A 25,244-nucleotide genomic window follows, 5' to 3' on the forward strand; every position below is an offset into this window, starting at 1 on the left:
TGACCCGGAGGACACTGGCCATGGCAATGGGGTGACCAGGGGAGCCTCTGGATGCACTGCCCCTTGCTGTGAGAGCCTGGGCAGGAGATGACTTCCTTCAACCCGCATTTCTGAATCTCCAACTGGCCGTGCATCAGCTTCCCAGGGCTGCCATGCGTAAAGAACCATACATCGGTCAGTTTAAGACAACAAAAATGGATTCTCCCAAAGTGCTGGAGGCTGGAAGTTCAGAATCAAGGTTTGGGCAGGGTCAGTTCCTCTAGAAACTCGAGGGAGCACCCACCCCTGGCTGTCCCCAGATTCTGATAGCTGCTCATAGTTCTTGGTCTTCGTCACTCCAGTCTCTCCCTCTGTCTTCATCTGGCACTCTCCGCCTGTCTTCATACCTCTCTCTTTCTTATGAGAATATCAATCATTGCATATAAGGTCTGCCTAACCCAGCATGATCTCATCTTATGTAATTATGTCTGCAAAGAGCCCGTTTCTAAACCAGGTAAACCTGAATTCGGGGCTGGGGGCACCATTTAAACTGTACAAAATGCAAAAATGATGTGCACTGCAGAGGGTGGCTATGAGGATGAGGTACATGTGAGTGGATACTAGAATAAGGGGCAGCACCTGACACCTTGTTAAAGCACAATAAATACCAGCCACATTAGTAACTGACTTTAGCCCAGGTTGTGTTCCTACAGAGCACATGAGATATTTTCACTCCACGGTCAATTCTTTCATTTTCTGGGGTCAAAATTTAACCTTTGAGACAACCCCTATTGAGAAAAATGAGACAACTTTTGGCCAAGAACATTTCCTTGGCTCTTTTGCTTTTTACTTCCCTGTGATTCTTGTCTATGTCTTTATCTCCTACCTGGGGTGTGGAGAGGGACTGGTTTTTGGAAAAGGATGTGCGGGACCTGGCAGAAGGTGCTCTTTACAGGGAAGTTTGTGACTTTTGGAGTTTTCCAGGCATGCAACACCACTGATACAGGGATCTGCTATAGGAGTCCTGACCTTTCTAAGCAAGGAGCATTTCCTGTCCTATGCTGCCATTCTTCCTGACTGGCATTGCATAGACAAGGTTCAAGTCAGAGACTGTGATCAGGGTCATATCCAGACCTGACCATTTTGCTCCAGGCTTTGGAGCATGGAAGAGAAATTAATCCAACTCTACCTGTTCTGTTTCCAAATCCACTTCCTCACAATCCTGGCAGGCATTATACGCTCAAAGATAATTCCTGAATTATTTACCAGCATAATTCTTGGGCTTACCATGAGGTTCAGCCCATGCTTTTCTTTCATCCTTTATTTTTGCTTAATCTGTGAAATATTTTCTGGATTTAGCTGATGGCTTAGGATCAGGGATGCAAAATCTACTGGGACTGATCAGAGGTTCTCAGATTTTAGTGTAGACTTATATCACCTTGGGGGTTTACTGGAACACAGACAAAGGTCCCCGCTCCAAGGTTCTGACATAGAAGGTCTGGGCAGGCCTGAGAATCAGCTTTCTGTCAGCTCTTCACATTCCTGCCCCCAAGAACTTTCTGGGTTTTTTAAGGAGGTCCAGTGCTTTAGGCTAACATTTACTCAGGCTACCAAGCGCTGAGACTACTCGCCAGGCAATAGTCTCACGGGGCAGCTTCTTCTATGAGCCTCTCTGAGAGTCAAGAGGTTGAACAGGCTGCCCAGTCCTTAGCACTGGGAAGTCACAGATCTCAGGGCCTTGGTCCTTGGCTAGGTCCTGTTTGGCTTATTTCTTATTAAACATTTTAGTACATTCACCTCTTCTGTTTTTACTTTTTATCTTTATTACTCATTAGGTCTCCTGTGACAATTGTGCTTTTCTTTTTCTTCTTACCATCTTCATTAACTTACGTGGTGTTTATCTGTATCAGAACTTTTGTTGCAAGGTGAGTGTAATGAACTGGTTCATGTGGGTATAGTTACTCAGTTTTGATCACTCTGAGATTATGACCTGTTGTGTGTGTGTGTGTGTGTGAGTGTGAGTGTGCAAACACTTCTTTCTTTTATGAGAAGGAGGCAGTAATGACGATGAGGGTAATAATGATGTTGGCAGTTCTGTTTTTACATGTCCTCAGTTGGTACAATAAGAATCTGGTAACCTCTGTTCTCCCAGTTTTTGAGTGGGAATTTTATATGAAATTTCAAACCCTGGGAAACAGCCATATTATTGATTCCCTCTCTGTGCTTGTCTTTTCTAAGACCATGAACACACCCATGTACACAAACACAGGAAGAATTTCACAAGTCCTCCCATTCTTTCTTCTGAGGGTTACTGTTAGCCATTAAGATAGCTCTAATTTCCTGATAGCATTTTTGAGAAATGGAAACTTTTGCAAAAGAAAATTATTCTTTCATTGGTGTGTTGTGTATTTTTAATATTCCATTAGGCTTGGTCCACTTATCTCTATAATTTCAAATTGTACCATATCATTTATGGGCTGCAAAAGAATTTTCACAGGCAAGTTAAGTCCAATTGTGGAATGAGGTGTTTATCAGTTTATTCAAAATGTCATCTAAATTCATATTTCACATTCTAAGATCGGTGCTGTGTTCTCTCTCCATCTCAGTGAGCGAAAAATTACACACAACAGACTCACTTCCAATATGAATAAAAAATGTGCTTCACTCTATCTGCTCTAAACCAATATCCCTGAATAATTTAAATACCTCACTCTTTTTCTTTTATTCTTTACCAAATAGCCCCGGGAGGAACCTGAGTGACACCTCAGCCATCCATCTGGAGGGTTCCTGGGCTGAGTCAAGAAATCTGACCTCACTTGTAAAACCAAACCAATGCATTTTGGGAGAAGTCTGTGGCAGTGGGATCCATGACGACAGAGGAGCTGCACTGCCGTCCCAGGCCCTGTGTCCTCTGTGCACGGTGCTGTTACCAGGTCCCTACCAGCCCTGTGACCTCCGCCACGTTGTCCTCTCTACCTTAGCTTCCTCTCTTTTCATCAAGAAAACCAGCCCCCCTCATCCCAGAGGCAGAGCAAAAAATAAAGGACAATCCACGGAAAATATTTAGCCCAGTGCTTGGCTTATGGTAAATCGTTAATAAAAGTTAGCTTCGGGTACAGCATTATTTATTACCACCCAAAGAAAAAGACTTTTTGATAAATCAAGCTGGTTTTATTCCCCCTGAGTTCCTGCTCTTTGTGTGTTTTCCTCTCTCTTTTCCACAAACCTTCTTCCCATTCCCTAAACCATGGGGCAGCAGACTACAGTCCAAGAGCCAAGGCTGCTGCTATGAACAAAGCCTTATTTTATGAAGTGTGTGTGCCAGGCAGATGCATCCTGTACACAGGTAAGTGCACACTCACCCATGCACACAGCTGTGATGGCCTATACACACTTTTGCTTAAGGCCCCGACTTCACACACCCATCAGCATCTTGACAAGGTACAAGCACACACAGATTAGTTGGCCTTCACACCCCTTCTGTGCATGGTGCCTTGTGCCTTGCGGTATCTTAAAATGGGATCAGGTCAGAAGACCAGATCCAGCTAGCTCTTCCCCTTCATTTTGTTCTCCCAGAAGCAGATCCCAGACAAGGACATGGATGCAAACTGCTCATTCAGGGAGCATGACAGGGGAGAAGTGAGAAGAGAAGGGGAGGAGCCAAGACACGAGCAGCAATGAGCAGGCGATGGCTGTGGACTGGTGCCCAATCCCACTAGGGTCCCCAGGGAGCCAGGGGAGGGTGTATCTCACAGCATCCTATTCAGAGGGGGAGGAAGGGATAGTAATCCACCAGCTCTTGCCTGTTGAAGGCTGATGGTGGCTCCTGAAGCATGAGCCCCCTGAGCACACAGAGCCCGCTCCTGGGCAGTGCCCCTGGCCCCAGCTGCAGGGATCAGGGAGCCCACACTGTGTGGGAGTGGCCAGTCCTTGGAGATGGGTGGGGGGCCCTCCAGTGGTCACTGCTATTACCCAGCCCGGGGCCAGAGGGTGTGAGCTGAGACTGCTGTGAACCAGGCCTGGGGGTGCACAACCACTTCTTAACTTTCCACTCCATTTGCTCACTAAAAACTCTCAGCTATTGACCACAGACACTGGAAGGAACTGCTGACCTGATTCGACAGACTCTATCTTTACTAGAGTACTTACTAGAGTGTTTACTAAGCAATGTATTATTTTAAAATTAAGTTATAAGGCTCTTGGTGGTCAATTTTTATTTCAAAACAAGGGTGTTGGAATATGTGTCAGTAGATAAGATCTGGCAATTCAAGGAGCCCTGCCCCCGGCTGCTGACCTGAGGCAGTCACAGGCTAGCCCAGGAAGCATTACAGCTGCTGTGGGACTGTTTCCTTGGTTCTTCAGTTCCCTTCCAAACAAGCAAGCAGTTATCATTATTCCACTGGCAAGGATGGGATTAGACTGTGTACCAGTTAATGCTGCTTCTACATCCCTTCGAAGGACTCAGCCTTTCTGGTCAAATACACTTTGAAAATATCACTGGCTTCCAATGCATTTGGCTTAAACCTCCCCAGGTTCTAACACGTGTTCTTCACTTGCTCAACCGTCTCCTGAGCCCTGCTAGAAACGATGCCTCCTGAAGGACGAGAACATTGCTAACTTCCACACGAAGCCCTGAGTTGGAAGAAAAACAAGACTAGAATCGAAACATTCATTTTCCTTGTGACAGCTGCATGAACAGGATGATAAATAATTACGTGAGAAAATGAAGAGGGAGGAATAGGTTCAGCCAAAGGAGGTGGGAAAGCTGCTCAAAGGAGGAGATAGGAAGTATTTGAACCAGTTCTAGAAAGAAGGGCAACGGACACGCGAACAGCAGTTTCAGCAGAGAGAACAGCATGTGTAGAGGAGTTTTCTACTGCTGTAGAATGGATTACCCACATTTTGTGCTTTAAGGAAACAATAAACATTTATGATTGCAAACAGTTTCTGGAATTGGAGATTTAGAAGCTGCTTGGCTGTGTGGTTCTGGCTCCAGTCGCTTGTGAGGTAGCACTTGAGATGTTGGTGAGGCTGTAGTTATCTTAAGTTTTGACAGGGGATGGCAGATCTGCTTCCAGTATGGCTCTCCCACATTGCCGGTGAACTGGGATTGGGCGTGGGGAGGTGGCTTCGGTTCCTGCCATATGCTTTCTCCCTAAGTCTACTTGAGAGTCTCACAACACAGCAGTTCGTTTCACCCATAGCAAGAGGGAACAAGAAGAACTCAGCCTTGGAGTTCAGACAAGGGCATTTCTTGTGTACTCCATCAGCTACACAAGTCATCACTACTCAATGTAGGAAGGAACGACATCTGAGCACACGGGCAGAGGTGGGGGTCACTGGGACCATCTCAGTGGCTGGCTTCCAAAATATGCAAAAGTAAGAGGGCATCACCTTTGTGGGAAAGGAGGGATGGTGATGCCACTGAAACGGAGGGAGAGCTGGGCAAAGAGTAGCAGGAGATCAGGTCCGGAAGTGTGACCAAGGGCTCAGACAAAGGACACTGTACCTGCTGACTCCCTGCCAGCCCACCAGTGGGGTCTGGATTCGGAGCCCTGGCAGAACTGGATTCCCCAGCACTAGGTCCCTTCCATATGGACTGGTCCCCAAGAGGGATCGAGGACTGCAAGCCATCCAGAGGCTCCAGAGACACTCTCCGAGGCCCTTTATGATGACCAGACTCACTCCAGACCCAGACAGGCAGGCCAAGGCCCCAGAAACCAGAGATTTCTCCCGCCCTCATGACTTTGCAGTCTTGTACGAACTGAAGGCCTGTCTTGGTCTGGAACAATTTCAAATTCTGTTTGCAAGACCCATACTGACAGGGTGTGGATTCCACCTCCACACCATTCCTCTCTGATCCAGTGAACATGGGAAGTCAATGTCCTCTCTGACCTTCAGCTTCCTCCTGGGTAAGACGGGAATTACAACACTGCATTAGGGTTGAAGGAATGAGTACAATCCTGCAGTAATGCCCCTGTAATGCCCAGTGACAGAAGTGACTTTTAAATAATCTGAGTCTGCAGTTTATGATCTCTCCAGTGTCTCTGATCTCCTTACACTGAGATGAGTTTACCTTCGTAAGAGCTGCTCTTTTTTGGAGGAATTTTACCAAGTTTTCATCCCTGGGTATGGAATTTGCATAGATTTCCATTGGTCTTTGAAGTTAGGGATCCCAGTGGCATCCAAGGCCACCAAGGTGGAGGGGTTGAAGCGTCCTTTGTTGTGCTCTAACACAATCAGTCCTCACAACCATTAGGACCGGAAAGGAAGTTTTCCCTCCAGGAGCCACCGGTGGGTGAGGGAAGCAGCTTGGCATCTGGAGGTCAGATTTGCTTAAATTTAATGCAGAGACGGAGCACCTAAGTTCAAGTCCCAGTCCAGAGTCTGGGGTCGGGTAACATCAAGTTTTCCTCCCTGTCCTTCTCGTGAGAGTGAGAGGCAACAGCAGTGGTAGCGTCGCCTCGGGTGACTATGATCGGCATCAGCTCCCAGCACTGCCTGCGTCTCCCTTTCCCTTCCCCATGCTGTGTTTACAGAGGAGGCAGAGTTTAAAGCAGGAAGCTGTGATCCTTCATTTGAAACAGGTTTTACTTTTTCAAAAATTGTATTCACCTGTCAACATGAGGCTTATTTGGCAGGGCACTAATTGCTTGGATGTATGAATATATTTCCTATTTTAAAAAATATCATTGCAAACAAATGTTATTTTAAAAACATCCTTTGCAGCTACTACCGTTGTCATCAGGGAAACCAGGTCAGTCTCGAGATCTGCTCCTACACCAGCTGCTGTCAGGGCCCGAGCTGCTCTGTCTGGGGGTCCAGTGTGGAGGAAGCTGTCATCTCCCACCGCACCCTCCCGGCCGGCCGGAGAAACAGGTGCTCAGATGGGCCCGGGGCTCTCATCCTGCCAGGCCAGAGGCCTCCGTCCAGGTCATAAGTACCCGCTGGTTCAGTTTCCAACCCTACAAGGAAGCTGCAGCACTGGGGACACTGGGCAGGCTGTGTGCCATTTGATGGCATTAACCCTTTTATCTCGCTTAACAGGACGTTTGCTGTGTCCGGGGCTTAAAAACTCCCTCCAAGACACCTCATGCACGGCAGGCCCTGAGAAGAGGAGAACAGGGTGAGCCTGGGGACCTGTATTCTGCAGTGTGAGGCTTCGTGTGGGGGACCTGAGCTTACGAACCCCCTGCTGCAGGTGCCAGTGGGGACTAACGGCCAGCCTAGCTCCATCACGCCACCGAGCACGAGGCCTGCCATGCAGAGGAACCTCCTTCTGCTGCCCCTCCACCCTAAAAGCGGGGGAACACTCTACTGGGAGGGTGGTGGCTCCCAGCCTGCTCTCCCCACCTTCCACTGGGCAGAAGGCTCCTCAGGGGCCCCTTCTAGGCAAGCGTACCCTGGCATCGTCCTACTCTGAACCATTCAAAGCAGGTGGTATCAGTTTTCTACAGCTTTGTTCTTCGTGACTTGAAGATATCTTACAGTTCTGGAGGTCAGAAATTCAAAGGGATCTCCCTGGGCTAACAAGATGTTGACAGAGCCACGTTAGTTCTGGGGGCTCCATGGGGAATTTCTCTCCCACCATTCCCAGCTGCTAGAGACCACCTGTTCCCCTCGGATCACAGGCCCCTTCTCTACCTTCAAAGACAACAGTGCAGCATCATCAATTTCTTTCTGAAGCAACCAATCCTGCCCCTGCCTTGTGAGGACCCTGTGATTACATCAGGCTCAACTGGATAATCCAGAATACTGTAAACTTGGAATCTCAACATCCTTGACTTAATCACATTGACAGAGTCCCACTTGCCCTTAAGGCCTCATATTTATAGGTTAATGGTGAAGATCAGGATGAAGACATCTCTGGGAGCCATTATTCTGCCTTCTGACAGGTCATGTTGTGGGTTCCATTTTATAGTCAAAGAAACTGAAGCTCAGAGAGGTAAAGTGACTTGCCCAGGGACACACAGCTCATGAGACACAGAACCTGGATGGATTCCTTCTCACAGCTCTGAAATGCCTGAACCCATGCTCTAGGGCACTGTGCCATGTGGGTTAGTGAGAGAGGCGAGGGAACCTGAATCAGGCCTCCTGTGACAGTTAGGTGTGGTGGTGTCTCCTTGACTGGCTTGGGAGCTGCCCAGAGGACTGGCGGAGTGCACATGTGGGTGTGTCCAGGCGGGTCAGGGGTGTGACCCTGAGTGCTGCACCAGGTCCCTGGAGCCTTCCTCTCCAGTGCTGCTCTCTTGCTCTGCTTCCCAGCCCCACCCAACCCTTCCATCACGATGCTCCTGCCTCAGTGCCAGCCAGCTCTGGAGTGAGACCTCTAAACTGTGAGCCCAATTCAATCTCTCCTCCTCCCTTATGTTGTGGAGGCCAGGTATTTTGTCCCAGCATCAGGAAAGCGGACCACCACACCTCCCCAGTGTGTAAACAGTCTTAGAGCAAAGACCAGGACTCTCTGAAATAAGCGTCATAAAGTATAAGTTTGTCCTTTACATACCTGTCAAGATTTCCCCACTAAAATAGTACATACTTTTCTTTAGCAGCCTGGGAGAAGAAACAGGGCAGAGGCATTGGGGCCAAATCCAGTCTCTTTGGTTCTCCAGCTAGGACTTGGGCCAGGCCTGTCAGCTATTGGGCACTATTTTGACAGACTCCAAAGCCTACTTGGGGCAGTTCTGCCCACCCTGAGCCCCTATGGGTGTGACGGACCTCATTTAAAGCCTGCCTGGAACTGCGAGTGCTCTTATTATTCCAGCTGAGGCTGTCCAATGCCAAGTGTGACATACGCCACCCCATACACGGAGATACTGCAGCACCAAGACAAGGTAAGAATGGACAGGACTCTCAACTTCCTCCTATCTCAGAAAGCCAGAGTCCAGTGAGATAGAAAGCTAGGATTTAGGACCCTGGGAATCTTCTGTGGAGGAAATGTAGCCCACAAAACAATTCAGGAGAGACAGGAGGGAAAATATCTAAAGGGATTTAATTCTGGTTCCCATTTTAGAGGTCCATAAATAGAGATGCCATCCACAGAATTTCAACAGTTATTTTTACAGCTGTTCTTTGCAAAGGTCAAAAAAAAATGTTTTACAAGTTTCCCCTGGCTGTTTTAAAAATACAGAAACACAACCACACTGCATCTACTCACTGCTGCTGCAGTCTGTGAGGGAGAGGTTAGCAGCTGGTCACTGTGTGCTCCCAATGATCACATTTAGCCAAGGAAATCCACTGGCATCGTGGTGTCACTTACAGAAATGAGGATGCTTATCGTGTCAGTTGGGTGTTCTGACACCTTTGCAAGCATCCTCTCCTGACACTGGGAACCTCTGCCTATGATCTTAGCAATCCTGTGCAGGCTGTGTTGTCTGGGGTGACTCCCACTGTTTGCCAACACCTCATGGAAACCATCTCAGAGGTGACAGAGGGCACTCACCCATCATGGTGCTGCCTCCTAACCATGAGCCCCCTGCCTCTGAACTGCAGATACACCTGCTTTCAGAAACAACTAACACAACTGTATTTTTATTCCAACAATAACGTGGTCATTGAACCCAAACTAGAAAAAAAAAAGAACAACATCAGCTAGAAGTTGCCTGTTACTCTTTAAGCTCGTGCTTGTATAGTTCATTTAATCTTCACAAGCTCCCAGACAGAGGTAGCACTATGATTCCCAGTTTACATAACGAAGATGCCAAGGCACCATTGTAACTGGATGGACTTTTTCTCTGTATTATGGTAACAGAAAATTGTCTGGGAGCATTAACAATAAAGCAGCAGAAGGCTGTTTAATGACATGCAGCTCGGAACAATGGCTAGTGGTTTTTCAAGACACCCACATTTCCACTGCCTCACAGCTGGTAAGAAGTGAAGCTGAAATTCAGGCTCAAGCCATGTCAACCTGAAGACTTGTCTTACATATGGCACTGTAGGCAAGTTTGGGTCACTTGGGATCCTAGAAGGGTGACTCCTAACACATCGCACACATCCTTTTGGACCTCGGCCACCGTGGTGTACACACTGGTACATACACAAAGAAGAACCATAGCTTGTATGGTATTTTGGAAACCACCTGTTAATACAGTTGGTTCTCTGTATCCATGCGTTTGGCACCCATAGATTCAACCAGAAGAGGATCAAACATATTTGAAAAAATAATTCGACCTGTACTAAAACTTTTTTCCCTATCATTATCTTCTGAACAACTCAGGACAAAAATGATTTATATAACATTTGCATTGTATTAGGTATTATATGTAATCTAGAGATGAGTTAAAATATACAGGAGGAAAAGCGTAGGTTATACGTTATGCCATTTTATGTGGAAGTCATAAGCTCCCAAGGGTTTTGGTGTTCGTGGGGGTGTCTTGGAATTAGTCTCTGTGGATACTGAGGGAAGATTGTACAGGTTTCCATATTATTAAATATTCTTTGACCACATTATCATACATGATTTAATGGAATTCATTAGGGATATAGCATAATTCATTGAACAAATCCCCAGTGGTTGGACCTTTAGTTTGGTTCTTTAAACAAAAATCCTGATGCTGGATGTTTGTACACATACTATATTGGTTATGTGGAATCACTGAGTTAAAAAACATCAGAGGCACTTTTTAAAGCCATTTGATTCTTATTGCCAAAATAACCAACAAATGGGTGGTACTGATTTGTATTTCCACCCTTGCTCAGCAGCAGGCCTTTTCCCACAGCTGGCTCTAAGCGGATTGTAAGAATCACCTGGGCTTTGTGACCTGGAATGGGTTCAGTGACCAGAAGGAGGCCACCGTTCCATACAACCATGGGCACTGAAGCCCACAGCCTGATCAGAAAACAAAAGTTGCACCAAAAATTCACTGTTGTTTTGCTTTCTTATGTTGAAAAGTAGGCTCAGTATCTACTTCATCTGTCACCTCCCAAATGAATATTGATAACACTGATTTAAAGAAAGAAATGCATAGGCTTTGGAGGTGAACTGACACAGGTTCGGATCTCGGTGACACTGAGTCTCTATGTGTAGGACAGGGGGTGCTTTACCAACCTCGTTAGACTGCTAGCGAGGTTAAATTAAATATCAAGTACTTCTTATAATGCCTGACCTATGATGACATGTCACAGGCGCTCCAAAATTTCATTTCAGTTTATTCATTATCACGGCCCTAATGTCAAATTTGGGAAAGACAAAAAGGGAAGTGAGAGGTCTGAGAAGTCACTGGGGAAATGTACCAAGCCTGGCCAAGGGTGCCTCTTTCTGTCTTTGGGTGACTCTAGAAAAACCCAGCTTTCCTGCAGAGATTCCTGCAAAGCCTGAAGAGGACAGTGTGAAGCCCTCTGCTTCCCCTCACCATGGCCTGCGCTGGCGCAAACAATTCTGCCTGGGTTCAAAGTTCCACCCAAAGAAGAGGTCCTCACCCAGGAAGCCTTCTGTCCCCACCTCGGGACTGCTGTGCCATAGTCTCTCTTCTGCTAGGGCTCTGCCAACAGAAACATCTCCCGGTGACTGCGCCCAACATGTACCCCGTGTCAGGAAAGCACTTTCTATTTGACTATTTTTAGGTTGAACTAGATATTTTAATTATTGCAATCAAATTTTGAGTTAAAAATGAATTACCTGAGGTTAGTCTGCTTCTTAGTTACGAGGGAAATGGACTGCACTGCCAAAAATAATATAAAATCAGACCCAATGTCCATGACCTAGTTCCTGTCCCTATAATTATACTTCAAGGTGATGATTAACACAAGTGATTTCATATGTGGAGAGAGGACCTCAGACACAGACATGTGAAGACATAGGCCAATCAATACATGAATCAGCTGCTCTTCTGCCAAAGATGATCTCATAGGTCAGAGTTGGTCAATTATGGCGCCACATCCAGCCTTCTATGTTTTGATGATGGCCCATGAGTTCGAAATGTTTTGTATTTTTTTTTAAATGGCTACATTAATGATACAAGCACCTATGCAGTAGCCTCGATTTGCTCATTTACCCTTAAGCCTAACAGATTTACTTTCTGACCCTTAAGGAAAAAGTGCATCCGCTTCTAATCTAACACATGATCCTGTACTTGTAGTCCTTTGCAATGTCGAGGTGACATCTTAGTGCCATATATCTAAGGGTCACGCTGTTTAGAACCCAAAACGTCCTAATGAGTAACATGGCCAATGAACATTTATCTCAAGGAAACTGATAAGCAAATGAGATGCCCATTAAAACAAAAGTATGAAAGCAATGTGGATCCCAGGCATTTTGAGATGTCAGAAAGTCTTGAAATGGTCGATTGCTAGTTTGCCTTAATCTAAGATGGTGGCTTCCGGTCACCTTTCCCTGAGTGGCTTTATACTGAAAACTGATGACACCGACTGCAATAACCCGGGCCCTGGTTGGAAGCCAAACACATGGAAGGCAAGTATGAAACAGTCACTTTCGGGATGCTCACCAGCCCTCCCTTGATGATGGTCATTCTCAATATGGCGGGAGCAAAGGTTTTTCCTATTTTTCCCCTCCTGCTTGAAGCCAGAACTCAGCTAAAAATTATTCATAAATTGGAGGCTACCTCTCCAGCTAGGACTGTTAATAGAGGTGGGGGTTAGAATGATTTAAGTTCAGTAACTGGAAAATCTGTTGATGAAGCAAAATGTGCATTCATCATAGTTCTTGGCTAATAAAGAGAGAAAACAGTTCTCTAAAAGAAAAAAAAAAACTTCTTCCAGAAAAGTTTTTTAAGGGCACTTCACATAAAATGAGATGGAGAAATTTAAGATGACAGAAAAACAGAAGTACTCTAAATTCTTCATCACCCTCCATTTTTAAGTTATTTTTACTATATAAAAACCAAAAAGAGAAAGGGAAAATGAGAGAAAGGTTAGAAAATTAAACATTTGTCAAATTCAAAATGATGAATCTCACTTAATGATAAAGTTAAGTGTCTCTTGAGTCAACCTGTGCCAAGTGACATTGATTGTCTAGCATTTCAAGATGCACATGAGTAGAGGAAACAAAGAAGGTTGTTTATTAATCCAACAAGCTGAGAAATTTAGATTCCAGCAGCAGCTCCTCACCTCTTCCCTGGATCGGGGTCCTGAGAACCAGCTAGACAGTCACTGAGCATTGGAGGCCCCCTGTGCTGCCCCAGCAGGTCCCTGTGAGCCTACGCAGCTTCCTTCCCAGGTCACAGCTCTGAGGCCCCGTGTTTCTTGGAGCTGTGTTTAATGGTTAAACAGCGGTTGGTGAGTATTTTAGTTACTTTCTTGTCCCTGGCACACAATACCCGACACCTGCCAATTAAAGGAAAGGAGATTTATTTTGCCTCAGACTTTGTAGAGCTTTCAGTCCATAGTTGGCTGGCTCCAAGCAGGAGAGCATCAGAAGGGCATCACAGAGGAGAAAACAGCTCTCGGCATGGCAGTGAGAAGCAGAGAGAGATCGAGGGAGGAGGGAGGGAGATACATCCTTCCAGGCCACGCCCTAGTGACCCATCTCCTCCAACCAGGCTTCATCTTCCAGATCACATTTAGCTATGAACCTATCAGTGGACTAATTCACTGATGAGTATCACACCCCCACGATCCAGTCCCCTCTCAAAGACCCACCCATGAGTGCTTGAAGCTTTGGAGGCAACTAGATATAAACCATAGCTATAGGTTTCTGTTTATGGTAGGATGTATCCATAATCTTTAGGATGACATCCACAGCCCTTGCAGTCTTGTGCCCACCCCTGCCCCTTTCTGTTCTCTTTCCACACCACACCCTCACTCCTGTCTTTACCCCTGCCATTCCTCTCTCCATCACACACCTCCCGCAGTATCTCCCCTCCAGCTCTCTGTGCATCCTCCACGCTCAGCTTGAACAGCGCATCTGTGTGCATGTGTTTGCTATTATTCATCTGCTTTACCCTCATACCAGGTGGCCCTGAGGCCTGGCAGCTGGCATATCCTGGTGTTCCACTGAACTTGAAGAGCTTGCCACACTCCCTGCTGCATGCACAAGGCCCCCAGGTACCCCCTGTCCAACAAGGGGTGCATCTGGTCTCTGCTGCTCCAATCTCATGGTCAGCTGTGGAAATACTGATCTTGATCTCCCTTCATGTTTACAGGGTTCCCGGGTAGTAGGCAAGTTAACCATAACAGCAATGCTGGACACATCTTAAATTTTGCCAGTATGCCAATGAAGAAGAGACTGATTATCCTCTTGGGTCAGGGAAGAAACTGGGACTTAGGCTAAGTGGCTTGCCCAGAGGCTCATGGCTGATAAAAGGCAGCAAGATGCTATGAACCCAGAGTCTTGGCTCCTGCCTCTCAGACCAGGTTTCCGTTAAGCTGAGGTCACACTAGGTGACTAGACCTAGCCTTAGTTTACTTGATTGACCAACCTCAGAGCCATGGAGGAAATGGTCAGGGTTGCCAATGGGGACCTAAGACCCACAGAGGTCTCCAAGGATCTATCCAAAGTGGAGAAATGGCAGAGGCCACAACCTAAGCCCCATGCTGTCTGTCTACCACTCCCGCCGTCAGTGCAAGCCCCGTACCCCTGCAGCTCATTTCAGACCCAGGGCTTGGCATCTGCCTCTGGAATGTCCCGCTCTATTGTATCTGCCAACAGGACAGAGCAAGTATAGTCACCCAGGGGTGTTCACCCTCTGTGCTCCATTTGTAAGGATGATGTGTTATTTTTTAAATAAGACAGTTTATTTACATCTACGTTTTCCTCCTCTATTTTCTCAGCAGTAAGTGATACAAAAAATGGAGGAAATTATCCCCACAAAAATATTTACGAGTAAATAGCTTGCAGCAAGGGTGAGGATGCTACTAATTCTGGTCCCACCCACCAAAACAAAGAAAGAGAATGTTCCTGACAGCATGATTGAATTGTATGTAATTATTGCCAATGTTTTAAACATGATGATAAGGAGAAATGTATTAGCATTAGATTAGAGCGGCCTCAAAACATTTATTTCCCTAAGAATATGACTGTTACTTCTAACTTTTATTCAAGGAATGTGAGGAAAATATTATCCAGTATTTTTTCAGGCAACTTGATTTGATATAATTTTTGCAGTTTCTAGTATGTTTCTGGAAATGCACCTTATGTGGAATATTTTAAACCTGGATGATTCTGACCAAATCAGAATTATCTTCTGACTTGCAACTGGATCTATGAAGTCACTGGCTTCTTTGCATACATGTGCCCTTAATATTCTTCTATTTTCTTCTGTGACATATTCAAGGACCCCTGAATATCCCATAGCAAATAAACAAACATGAATCTAATAATAAATCCTCACATGACACTGCTATAGAAAGAAAAATGAAAATTCTCTCAATTTTTCTCATTTGACCTAAAATTTGGGCATTATAAAGTTTCAGAAAATCCTTATAAGCACAAAATAGAAAGTAACTAGCATTCACATTCCTGGTATCTTTTACTGTATGTACATTTTTATGGACTGGCTATCACCTTCCTTAGATTATCTGGGAGATAATACATAATAAGATAAAGGAAAATTCAAACAAAGACAGGAAAATGTTCAGTTCCAGCTCCTTAAAAAGACAAATGATACTTTCATAATGCAAATGTGAGGATCATTTTTTAAGGGTCTCTCTTGAAAACTATTTCCATTTGCAAAAATATCCTGACCATTAGCTACTCTGAGTAGTTGTAAATTGTGGCTGCATTCAGAAAAGTTGGCAGATTTCTGCTGATAAATTTCAGTCTAGCAGCCAAGACGATCAACTAAATAAACCATTTATCAAACGTTAGAGACCTTTATCTGATTTCATTTTGTAGTGCAGCCAGACATAGTTTAAAAACATAGACAGAGCTGCCAGAATACAGTGGCTAAATATGGCTATAGAAAAGAATAAAATAGTGCCCCAAATGAACCCAATTTCATTGAGTAGGATATATGGCTCTTATTTTCTCCAAACATTTTCCCAAATATTTAAGCAAGAGGCACAGATCCTCATCAGCATCCTATTCACCAGGTGAAAGGATGAACTACTTGCTAGAGGCTAGTGTGGTTCCTGGCACAAGGTAGGTATTAGGCAAATAACCTAAATAAATGAATGATTACACAAGAGTAAGACTAAGCTCTTAACTAAAATAATTTCTTGTGTTTATATCACCATGCTATAACATGGAATCTGTAGCATGCTCAGAGATAATACAAACTGAAAGAACACAACTCCATCGGTCCATCAGTTCATCCATCCATCCATCCATCCACTCAACAAATCTTCACTAAATGTCTCCTACGTATCCGCACTATACTATATGTGGCAGTGGCAACACATAGTCAGGACAAAGATCCCAGGTCCCTTGCTTCAGGTAGGGCCTGCTCCAGTAAAGTTTCAGAGAAAGTACATGGATGACTTTGTCCTGGACAATGTCCCAGTCTCCCAAGGGAAACATGACGTCTACATTGCCAAGCTTCTGACAGGTAGGGGGATCAACAGGCACCTCAGCTGACCTCGCAGCTCAGTCTCCACTTTCTATCTCTCAGTTCCTTCCTCTTATCTCTCAACAAATAGTTTTTCAGCCATTTCTCACATGCTAGGGACTGGGAATGTGTCAGGAAGCAGGCTGGCCAGAATCCCTCTCTGCCTGAACCATGGGACATGGCAACGAGCAGATCAGATGAAGGCATCTGTCTCTGTTGACCCCAGGTGAGACTTCTGGGGAGGGAGGCAGGTGGGAAGAAGAAAGGACAATGACTTAGCTGGTGATGTGTGGAAGATCATTCCCCACCATTGCACCTCACTGTCATACCACGGCTCTATGACAAAGTACAATGTGGAAGACAGGAAGGTGAATAGGCAAGTTCAAAGCATTTGCTCAGTGCCCACAGCCGCCCCGTGTCACTGTCAAGTCTGTCTCTCCCCTGAGCAGACACCTCCTGCCTGGTCCCCTGGGAGATGGACACATGAAAGGAAATGCACCTCATTATCAACCGAGCTCCTGTGAACCATGGGCCTTCTGAAGCCTCAACTTTCACCAAGCAGGGCACACATGCTGGTTTTGTTCCCTCACTCAGGCAGGGCTGGGGGTCAAAGCAACGTGTTTGCACAGCTAGAAGCCACCATCCTCACAGGAGTCTTGACTTACTTGTCTACACTCACCACAGCCAAAGATCTCTCGTGTCACTTGAGGCATTGAAAGAAGGAAAGGGAGCCAAACTCAAAATCAACGTGAATGCCACCAAAGCCCATAGGGGCCTGAATAAAATCCTTTCCTACAAATAAAGGGTGCACAGCTCTGTCCTGTGTACCCTGGCCAGCCCAGAAGTGGACTTTCAGAGCCACAATTAGGACAGGCCACCTGTCAGTAGCTCTCCTGAAACGACAGTTCAAAGTAAGCCCCAATTCTGCGGCAGGACCCTGGCACGTGTGGGGGGATCCTAGCAGAGGAGCTGGGGCTCAGGGAGAGGAGGACATCGCAAACTGAGAGCAATGCTGCAGGAAACACAATGCACACGTGCTGCCCAGTTAAAGTCAAGGAGCCAAGTTCTGCAGCTCAGCGAAGAGCAGAGGAGCTGCATAGCACAGTACCGGAACAGCCGGCCTGCGAGACGAAGCGACATTGCTCTCCCGAAGACTGTGCCAGTGTTGCCTGGATCAGCACTGAACTCTGGAAACCCTCACTGAAAAGTGACACTCTTCATTCATTTCCATTGATTTTCCAATTTCAGTTAAATTGCGTTTATCTTTTCTTGGGGGTTGTTTCTGTATTGTGGTTGGAAATGCTTAATTCAGCTCCCATAATGACACACTTACGATAACTTCCCTAAAGCCCACATGAGAAAATCATGAGCTGGAAATATTCTTGTCCCCCAAGTAAACTTAAAACATGGACCAATATCCTATATGACCAATTGGGTTTATAACTAGACTTAGAGAAGATTTGCTGTCAGAACACAGAGGAGCTGAGATGGGGAAATCATGGTATATGTTCTTCCCCCAAGGAAAGGACTTGTAGGACCTCTGGGAGGGGTTGGTGTATTGATGTATGTGTGACTGTGTGTGTGTGCATGTGTGTACCCAGGCATACACAAGTGTGCTGGACAGAGAAGACGGACGGCACTGTAAATCACACTTACCTCTGAAGAACAAAACATGGCAGTCATGAAAGAAGGAGAAAATGAAGGAATTGGGCTTAATATTTTTCTCTTAAAAAAATTAGGAACAACTATATTTTCCAGATGACAACCACAGTATAATGCATTTTTTCTCTCTCCCTTTTGATAATTTTCCATGTCTATCTACTGACTCCTACCCCTTAAGTGTAAAATTGTAGAGTCATTTCCAAGTCATTCCTGCTTTTCTTCCTCTATGCTAACAGACGTATAATTAGGATTTTTAGAGATGCTCAAACTGTGGTAGGCAGCGGGGTGCGAACATGCACATGAGGACATGCATCGCTCAGGCCAGCACTGCCACCGCACCTTCTGTGAAGGTTGAGTGTTCCTGTCTGTGCTGTACACTGCAGCTACCACTAGCCAGGTGTGACTACTGGACACCTGATACAGGGTAGTGTGGCTAAGGGAACAACCTGTACATTTTAATTTCAGTGAATATAAATTAGAATTTAACCATATGAGCAGTTATTATTTACTGGATAATACAAGTTGAGCTCTAGAGAAAGGGGATATTCTTTAAAGAGACAAGTTACAGTGTGAAGCGCTGATGGCCACAGGCACACGTAGTCAGAGAGTGGGGGACAAACAAGACCCTGATGACTACAGAGAATGGGGTGGCTTCTCAGAATGGCACAGTCTAACCCAGAGTCCTGTGAGAAGCTCTGCCCAGAAAGGCAAAGATCAAGGAGCTAGAAAGATACTCTGACCCCTGGATGCGTTCCACCAAAACACAGAGGGGAAAATGCACACAGCACATTCAGGAAGCGCATGGATTACGACAGAGCCAGAGTGCTTGAGGAAGGCCGAGGGTGAGTCCTGGGCCACGCCTGGGGAACAAAGTCAGGACTGTGAGCTGCAGGAGGGGAGCAGAGCCGGAGGGCGAGGCCGGCAGGGAAGCAGTTGCGTTAGGTCCGCTGTGTCTCAAGGCCGCAGGGCTCCATGCTGAGGTGCCCAGCGGTGAGCTGTGGGTGACCCTGGCTCAGGAGAGGTCAGGGCTGGGGGCACATTCAGGCAGGGACTTAAGCGGGGATGGGGGCATGCGCTCAGTCTCAGTGGGACAGGTGACTCCCAGCTCTGTGACCATTGCATCTCATGTGACTGATTATGGTGCATGGAAACTGGGGCCCGCAGTTTCTTGAGTTTTGAATTTCAAAACACCCAGAAATAAGAATTTTTAAAAAGAAATACGAAATCAAAGTATTTTGGTATAACCACTGATTCTAAAAGCTTTAAAACTCTGGGCAAAGCCAAGGAGCCAGCCCATGGCCTGACGGGTCCAGGACACTGATGGTGATGTGGGACCTGGCAGTGGGTGAGTCCACCGAGGGTCTATGGGGCAAGAGCATGAAGGCAGAAAGAGGGGGGGCTCTGGGGGACCCAGGGACACCACAGCAGATGGGGGACAAGGCTGTCTGGGTGTCTGGGCGCCAAGGTCAGCCCCAGTGACCCTGAGCTGAGTCACCCTCTTCCTTCTCTCCCTCCTCTCCCTTCTATAGAATCCAGAATCACAGGGGCCTGAAGCAGAGGCTGGAGAGGAACAGGCACCAGGCTGAAGAACACAAACAGCTGTGAGGGGCAGGGCCACCGAGAGTGTGTGTTTGCCCTGTCCCCCTGCATCCCAATTCCTTTTATAGGTTTCTCCACCGGACCACAGGGAAACGTCTCATTTCTGCCTTTACCACAGAAAGTCCCATCGACCCCCACCTTCTCTTGTGCGAGAACACATTCTATTCTCACGAAAAAGAAAACACTCCACTCAGCTCACCTCCCGGTCCAGCAGCGCAGGTGACACCACGGTGACAATGTCTCCTTTCTCTGGATCGATGTAGAACATGTTAGGTGACGGCTTGTCAGGCGTCTGCTGACGGATATTATACCGCAGGAGGGCATTGTCCGTGGCCGGGTCATCTGCGTCGAAGGCTGTCATCCGCATGACAGTGGTCCCTGCGGGCAGGATGGGAGGGCAGGACATGTTTATCAGGGGCAGCCTTGGCCGGGGCCCCTCCCCCTTGGGCACTGGCAGTGGAATAACGTGCCAATCACTTGCTAGAGGAAAAAAGACAACACATTTCCCAAGCTCTGTTAAGTTTTAGCTTCCTGTTCTCGCTCCATCACATTAAAAGACCTGAAATAAGGAGACGAAATCTCTGCAGCTCAGCAGAATGACAGCTTAATTTTTCCTTCGGCCCATCTCTGTTTGTTTGTACAGGCATTTGTTCCATGTGGATGTGGGTCTGTGACAGTGGCCTTCATTTGGAAATCTCTCATGGGAGGCCTACTCTGTGTGCTAGGGTTGTGATAGGGGGCACACAAAGCCGAAAAGCCACAGTCCCTGGTGTCCTGGCCGGGTCTCAGGAGGACAGGCAAATAGACAAACAGAGAAAACGCATCAAAGGCACAGAGAGGGGAAATATGGACACAAAGAACAGCATCACTCAGCCTGAGGTTTAGAGAAGGCACAGCCTGGGGCCCAGACAAGACAGTTATCGGGTGAGTAGGCGTGGGAGGAAAAGGACAGCATCCCCAAAGAGCAAAGTGACTCCAGTTAAAGAACATATTAATTGAGCACCTAGGATGGAGCAGGCTCAGTCTCTCAGGGACCTCAGATACTAAGACAAGGGTGACTTGGTCGGGCTCTCTCCCAGGTGAGCGGGAGGCACAGAGACAGGAGCTCATTGCATGAAGGCGCATGAGCTATTGATAAGGATGTTGGAGCACAGGTTCTTCATACCCAGAACTGATGTGAAAGGCAACGCTTGTGACGCTTGGGACAACTAAGGAGCAGTTAGTAAAGATCATGCCCTCAACTTCGTGGGATCAAATACACACGCCAACAAAGGCTTTGTGCAAGGGAGTTCATGGGAATATTATCTGTCAGGGTGAAAAGTTTGGAAATAACCTAGCTATGCAAAATAGGGGAATCAATAAAGTGGTTGCATCCTCCAACTGTGAAACATTTTGCAGCAATTCAACAATGTTGTAGAGTTAATGTTTTCTAACATAAAAAATTCTCGAGGACCTATTACTAAGAAATGTCAGGTTGAAGAATGTTCTCCATATGATGATATCATCTTTGTGAACTTCGTTGCAAAACAAGTTCCGTGATATGTTATGTTTTGCTGGTACAGATTATGTCCAAAATTTCACAGAAGGCCTAGAGAAGTGAACTTCACACCAGTAAGGGTGGCGAAATCTGGCGAAGGAGAGAAGGGATTGGGATTAGGGATGGTCATCAGGAAAGACGTACTGTTCTTTTTATTACAAGGTGGATGTACTGCTTTCGAAATTAAAATTTAATTCAAAAAGAGCACAATTACACGGATTGACAGAAACACTGACTGAACCGAATCGGACAAACTTTCCCGCTCATCCTACCATTGTGTGGCCATTGTTTGTCACAGGATGCCCTGCCCAACCAGAATGCTTCATCGAAGGGACCTGCTGCTACAAGGCCAGGGCAGGAGACCCATGGTTTCCAGCAGAAGCATTCACTTGCAGAAATTACTAAAGCTTAAAGGAAACATGGCACTTGTCTGGCTCAACCACCAGGCCAGATTCCTCTCCCTTGTCTAACATGTTGCTCTGACCATCAAAGCTGACTTATTTTTTCCCCCACATTGGAGTCAAACTATCAGCCCTTTGCCCTGAGTGATCAGGTACACAAGAGGAATTTGCCTAGCCTAACAGTTGCATTGTTTTTTTAAGTTCACCAATGTTACCACTCAGCCAGAAGCTTTAGGGCTTATTTTTTGTCTCCATGCCTTGTTTCTTTGTCCTTGAAATTGTGGTAGGACAAGAATAGAGCATTCTTGGCACATGCAGGCCTCTGAACTACCCCGGGCCTTCGTAAGAGAGCACTGGACCAGATGGCACTGCCTCCACTGAGCCACACCCTGGTGGGACCAGGGTTCTCCACCCAGGGGTCCAGGTGGCCACTCCCACTCCGCAGCTTGGCTGCCTTCCTGATCTAGGAAGTCAGGCCTACCAGAGGCGCTCTGTCAAAAGACAGAGGCAGATCTCAGGCCTGGCTCTCACCCCGGGAGGTGCTAAGTGAGTTCCATGTGGCCGAGGAGAAGCGGCAGAGAAGGAGGCCTTGACCCCATCAATTCCGCACCAAAGTCTCAGGTTAATATGCTTGACACAGTGACTCTCACTCAGCCGGTGTCTAGTGAATGTTTAATTGCCTGAATTCATGCCCTACTTAATCTGCCTTTAATTGAAGTCATGGCTGAACAAGAGAAAGAAAGTATAAAAATGAAGTCATCATGGGGTGCGACTGACATATGCATTAAAATGATTAGAGGAAGAAAAAGAATTAGGATGCTTGGGGTAATGAATGTCACCAGAAAATACACTGAGAATATCTTCTTTGCTCTTACAGATTTGATAACAGGATATAACACAGGGTTACCCTGGAATATTTCCACTGTCACAGAGAAAGAGCTGATATTCTAATGAATTAGCCGGAAATAAAAGAACCTGTTCCTAAGGCCTGCCTCTCTCTTCACCCCAGTGTGGGGTTTGCTTTGGAGCAAACCCATGTTGATGGAGACTACGTGGTGCCTGCGTTAGGTAAACTGGTTTGCAGCATCGAGGAAAATGACTTGGGGCCACATGCTGGGGTTCTGGCCGGTACATATGTGACCTGGGACAGGATACTTGACCTCCCTGAGCCTCAGGCTTCCCATGTGCCACACGAGGATGTTGACACCACTTCCTCTTGGGTCACCATGAGGGTTCAGTGGGGTGATCTACCGAAAGCACTCAGCATCATGCCAGGTGGATGACTGTCAGGGAAAGATGCCTTATAGTATCAAACCTTGCCCCAGGTGGCTGCCAGTCAGTCATGGCAGTGCAGGGGGACAAAGGAATTGCAGTTGAGTCAGTGTGGAGCCTGGGACCTGACAGGAGTCCTGGCACCCATGTCCTCCGAGGGGCCCTGCCCCACCCTGTCCCTCCACTGTGTCCTGGCCTTAGGGAGCAGATTTGGGTTTCTACTATGGAGATCACAACTTTACACCAGCACACACATGGGCATGCTCACACACATGTTCTGCACACTGCTCCTGTGTCTTCCTTTAGGGCCAAGGCATCAAGGCTCATCAAATCTCAGCTCATCTGTGGACCCCGGAGTCATGCTTTGTGCTTGCCAGAACCTCCCCTGGAGGCTGGGCTAGGCTTTTCTTTCCAGGTTCTGCAATGGCTAAAAGAAACTCCTAACAAGGAGGCTTCTACAAGGATGGGACAAACCTCCTAAGGCAGCATTTCCTAGTTTGGACTTCAGGTTCCTTGGGCTCAGTAGAGAAACAGATGTGGAAAATGTATGGCAAACACAGTGAAGTAGGTCTCCTCGCACCAAGATTTCTTTGCCTTTATCCATCAGATACACAGTGGGAATCTCCAAGAGAAAGCCAAATCTGCAGCATTTCCTAAACCTCACCGTGGACAGGAACTCACCATTTAAAGACCATCTTTATGTGATTGGCCACGTAGTCAGTCCTAAATTTGAGCTCTTGGAGGATACTACTGTGTAAGCGTAGCATCGGAGCCCGGTAGCTCCTCTAAGGGCACTCTGGGAGATGCATTGCATCATTGCGATGCCCAGGAGCTTTGCCTTTTCCAAGCTGACCAGAGCCACCAGTGTCCTTCTCCAGAGAAGGACAGATGGCTGGCCGCCCTGCCCTGACATTCCCACAGCCAGTTCCCTGTACACACTCTCTGAGCTCTTTGTCTGCTCCTCCTTGGAGGTGGCTATTGGAACTGGATCTGGTGTGTATGCACTGACTCCAAGCCCATGTTCAGCAGGTGGCACTGTGCCACTGTTCCAAACATCTAGGGAGACCTCTCTTGACCCCAGCATTCCAGGAGGCTTCCCCAGCATGCTTGTCCTACACCTGTGTGCTTCTGGATGGCAGAGCAAGGATGATAGACACATGCTGTGTCCCCCTAGAAGCACTGTCTTCTCCTCCCTCACAATATTGACACAATAAATGATAATCACCCTGTCACTCCCACATCCAGAGGAGACAGCAGCAGCCCCTCTAGAGCATAATGAAAGAATTACAGGTTGCCAGTTGCAAGTCTCAGCCTGGGTTGTCATTGTCTTTTGTCAAAGGACACATCTGCCAACCTGACAGGCTGGTGAACAGTGGTGAGTGCTCTGTCTTGGTCAGGCAGCCCCTTCCTAGCGACTATAATTCCCTGGTTAAAGGGAAGTGCTGCCTGGTGCTGGTGCTTGCAGTGTCTTCCCTGCATCATTGTGCATGGTCAAGGCCCAGGAAAGGCTGTGCCCATGTGGTTATGAGGGCTGCTTAGCCAGCCTCGGGGAGGAGGGAGGCTCTGAAAGCCTGCCCAGGCTGGCTAAGCCTTGCCATTCAGGTCTGCATTCAGTACTGGTTTCCTGGAAGGAAAGCTGTGTGCTTTTCTGGGAAGTGGAATGCCAAGACGTGAGCAGAGGCAGCAGACTTCACCAAGTGACTGCCTCATCTGTGACAAAATGGCACGTCAGTGTACATCATCAACTAGTAAAAGGAGGTGGAAATGTCCGACTCCACTTAAGCAATGATATTGAGGAGAATTATCTAGCTCCACAGTGATGGTGAACCTTTTAGAGCTTTCAATGATACAAATAGCCTGCTCTGGCATGCACATCATAGGTTCACCACTACTGTCTAGGAGATGTGGCTCAGAGGTAACTCAGAGAAGCAGAACTTCCTGCAGAACTTCCCACCTGCATCCTGACTCCTCCCATTGGAAGAAAGGCCCCCCTCCCTGCTGCTGGCATGGCCCAGCCAGGTGCATGGAATTTGGACTCAGCAGTGCTGCCGTTGGAGAGTCCAGGATCTTGGCCTCTGTATAGTTGGCATGATTCTAACCTGAAACCAAATTTCCCTCCAGTACCCTTCAGGTTGTGGGTGTGGGGTGTGGGGTGTGGGGTTGGCACATCCCGATTCCAAATGCTCAACCAGAGAGTTGTCTATGCAGCATGACCAGCCAGCTCAGCTTGCCTGGGACGGAGTGGATTCCAAGATGGTCTTAGGCAAACCAGACAAGCTGGTCACCTGCAGGTCAGCTGTAGACTTCAGTCTCAGGGCCGTGATCAGCTGAGGGCAGACCTGAGACTCACTG

The 25,244-nt window shown here is 47.0% G+C and overlaps 1 protein-coding gene across 6 annotated transcripts in view; it reads right to left on the reverse strand.

Annotated features, from left to right (window-relative positions):
* Cdh13 (cadherin 13) overlaps positions 1-25,244 on the reverse strand; it is a 1,170,900-nt gene that overhangs the window by 267,970 nt on the left and 877,686 nt on the right. For all 6 annotated transcript variants that reach the window (XM_087208695.1, XM_087208541.1, XM_087208666.1 and 3 more), the window contains one exon: positions 19,882-20,060. In XM_087208695.1, coding sequence (XP_087064821.1) covers positions 19,882-20,060 — 179 coding nt within the window. The remainder of the gene's footprint in view (positions 1-19,881; positions 20,061-25,244) is intronic.

This window comes from Heterocephalus glaber, unplaced genomic scaffold (assembly GCF_053883595.1).
Source record: "Heterocephalus glaber isolate CG9 unplaced genomic scaffold, H.glaber_assembly_v1.0 deba00000071, whole genome shotgun sequence".
NCBI lineage: Eukaryota > Metazoa > Chordata > Mammalia > Rodentia > Bathyergidae > Heterocephalus > Heterocephalus glaber.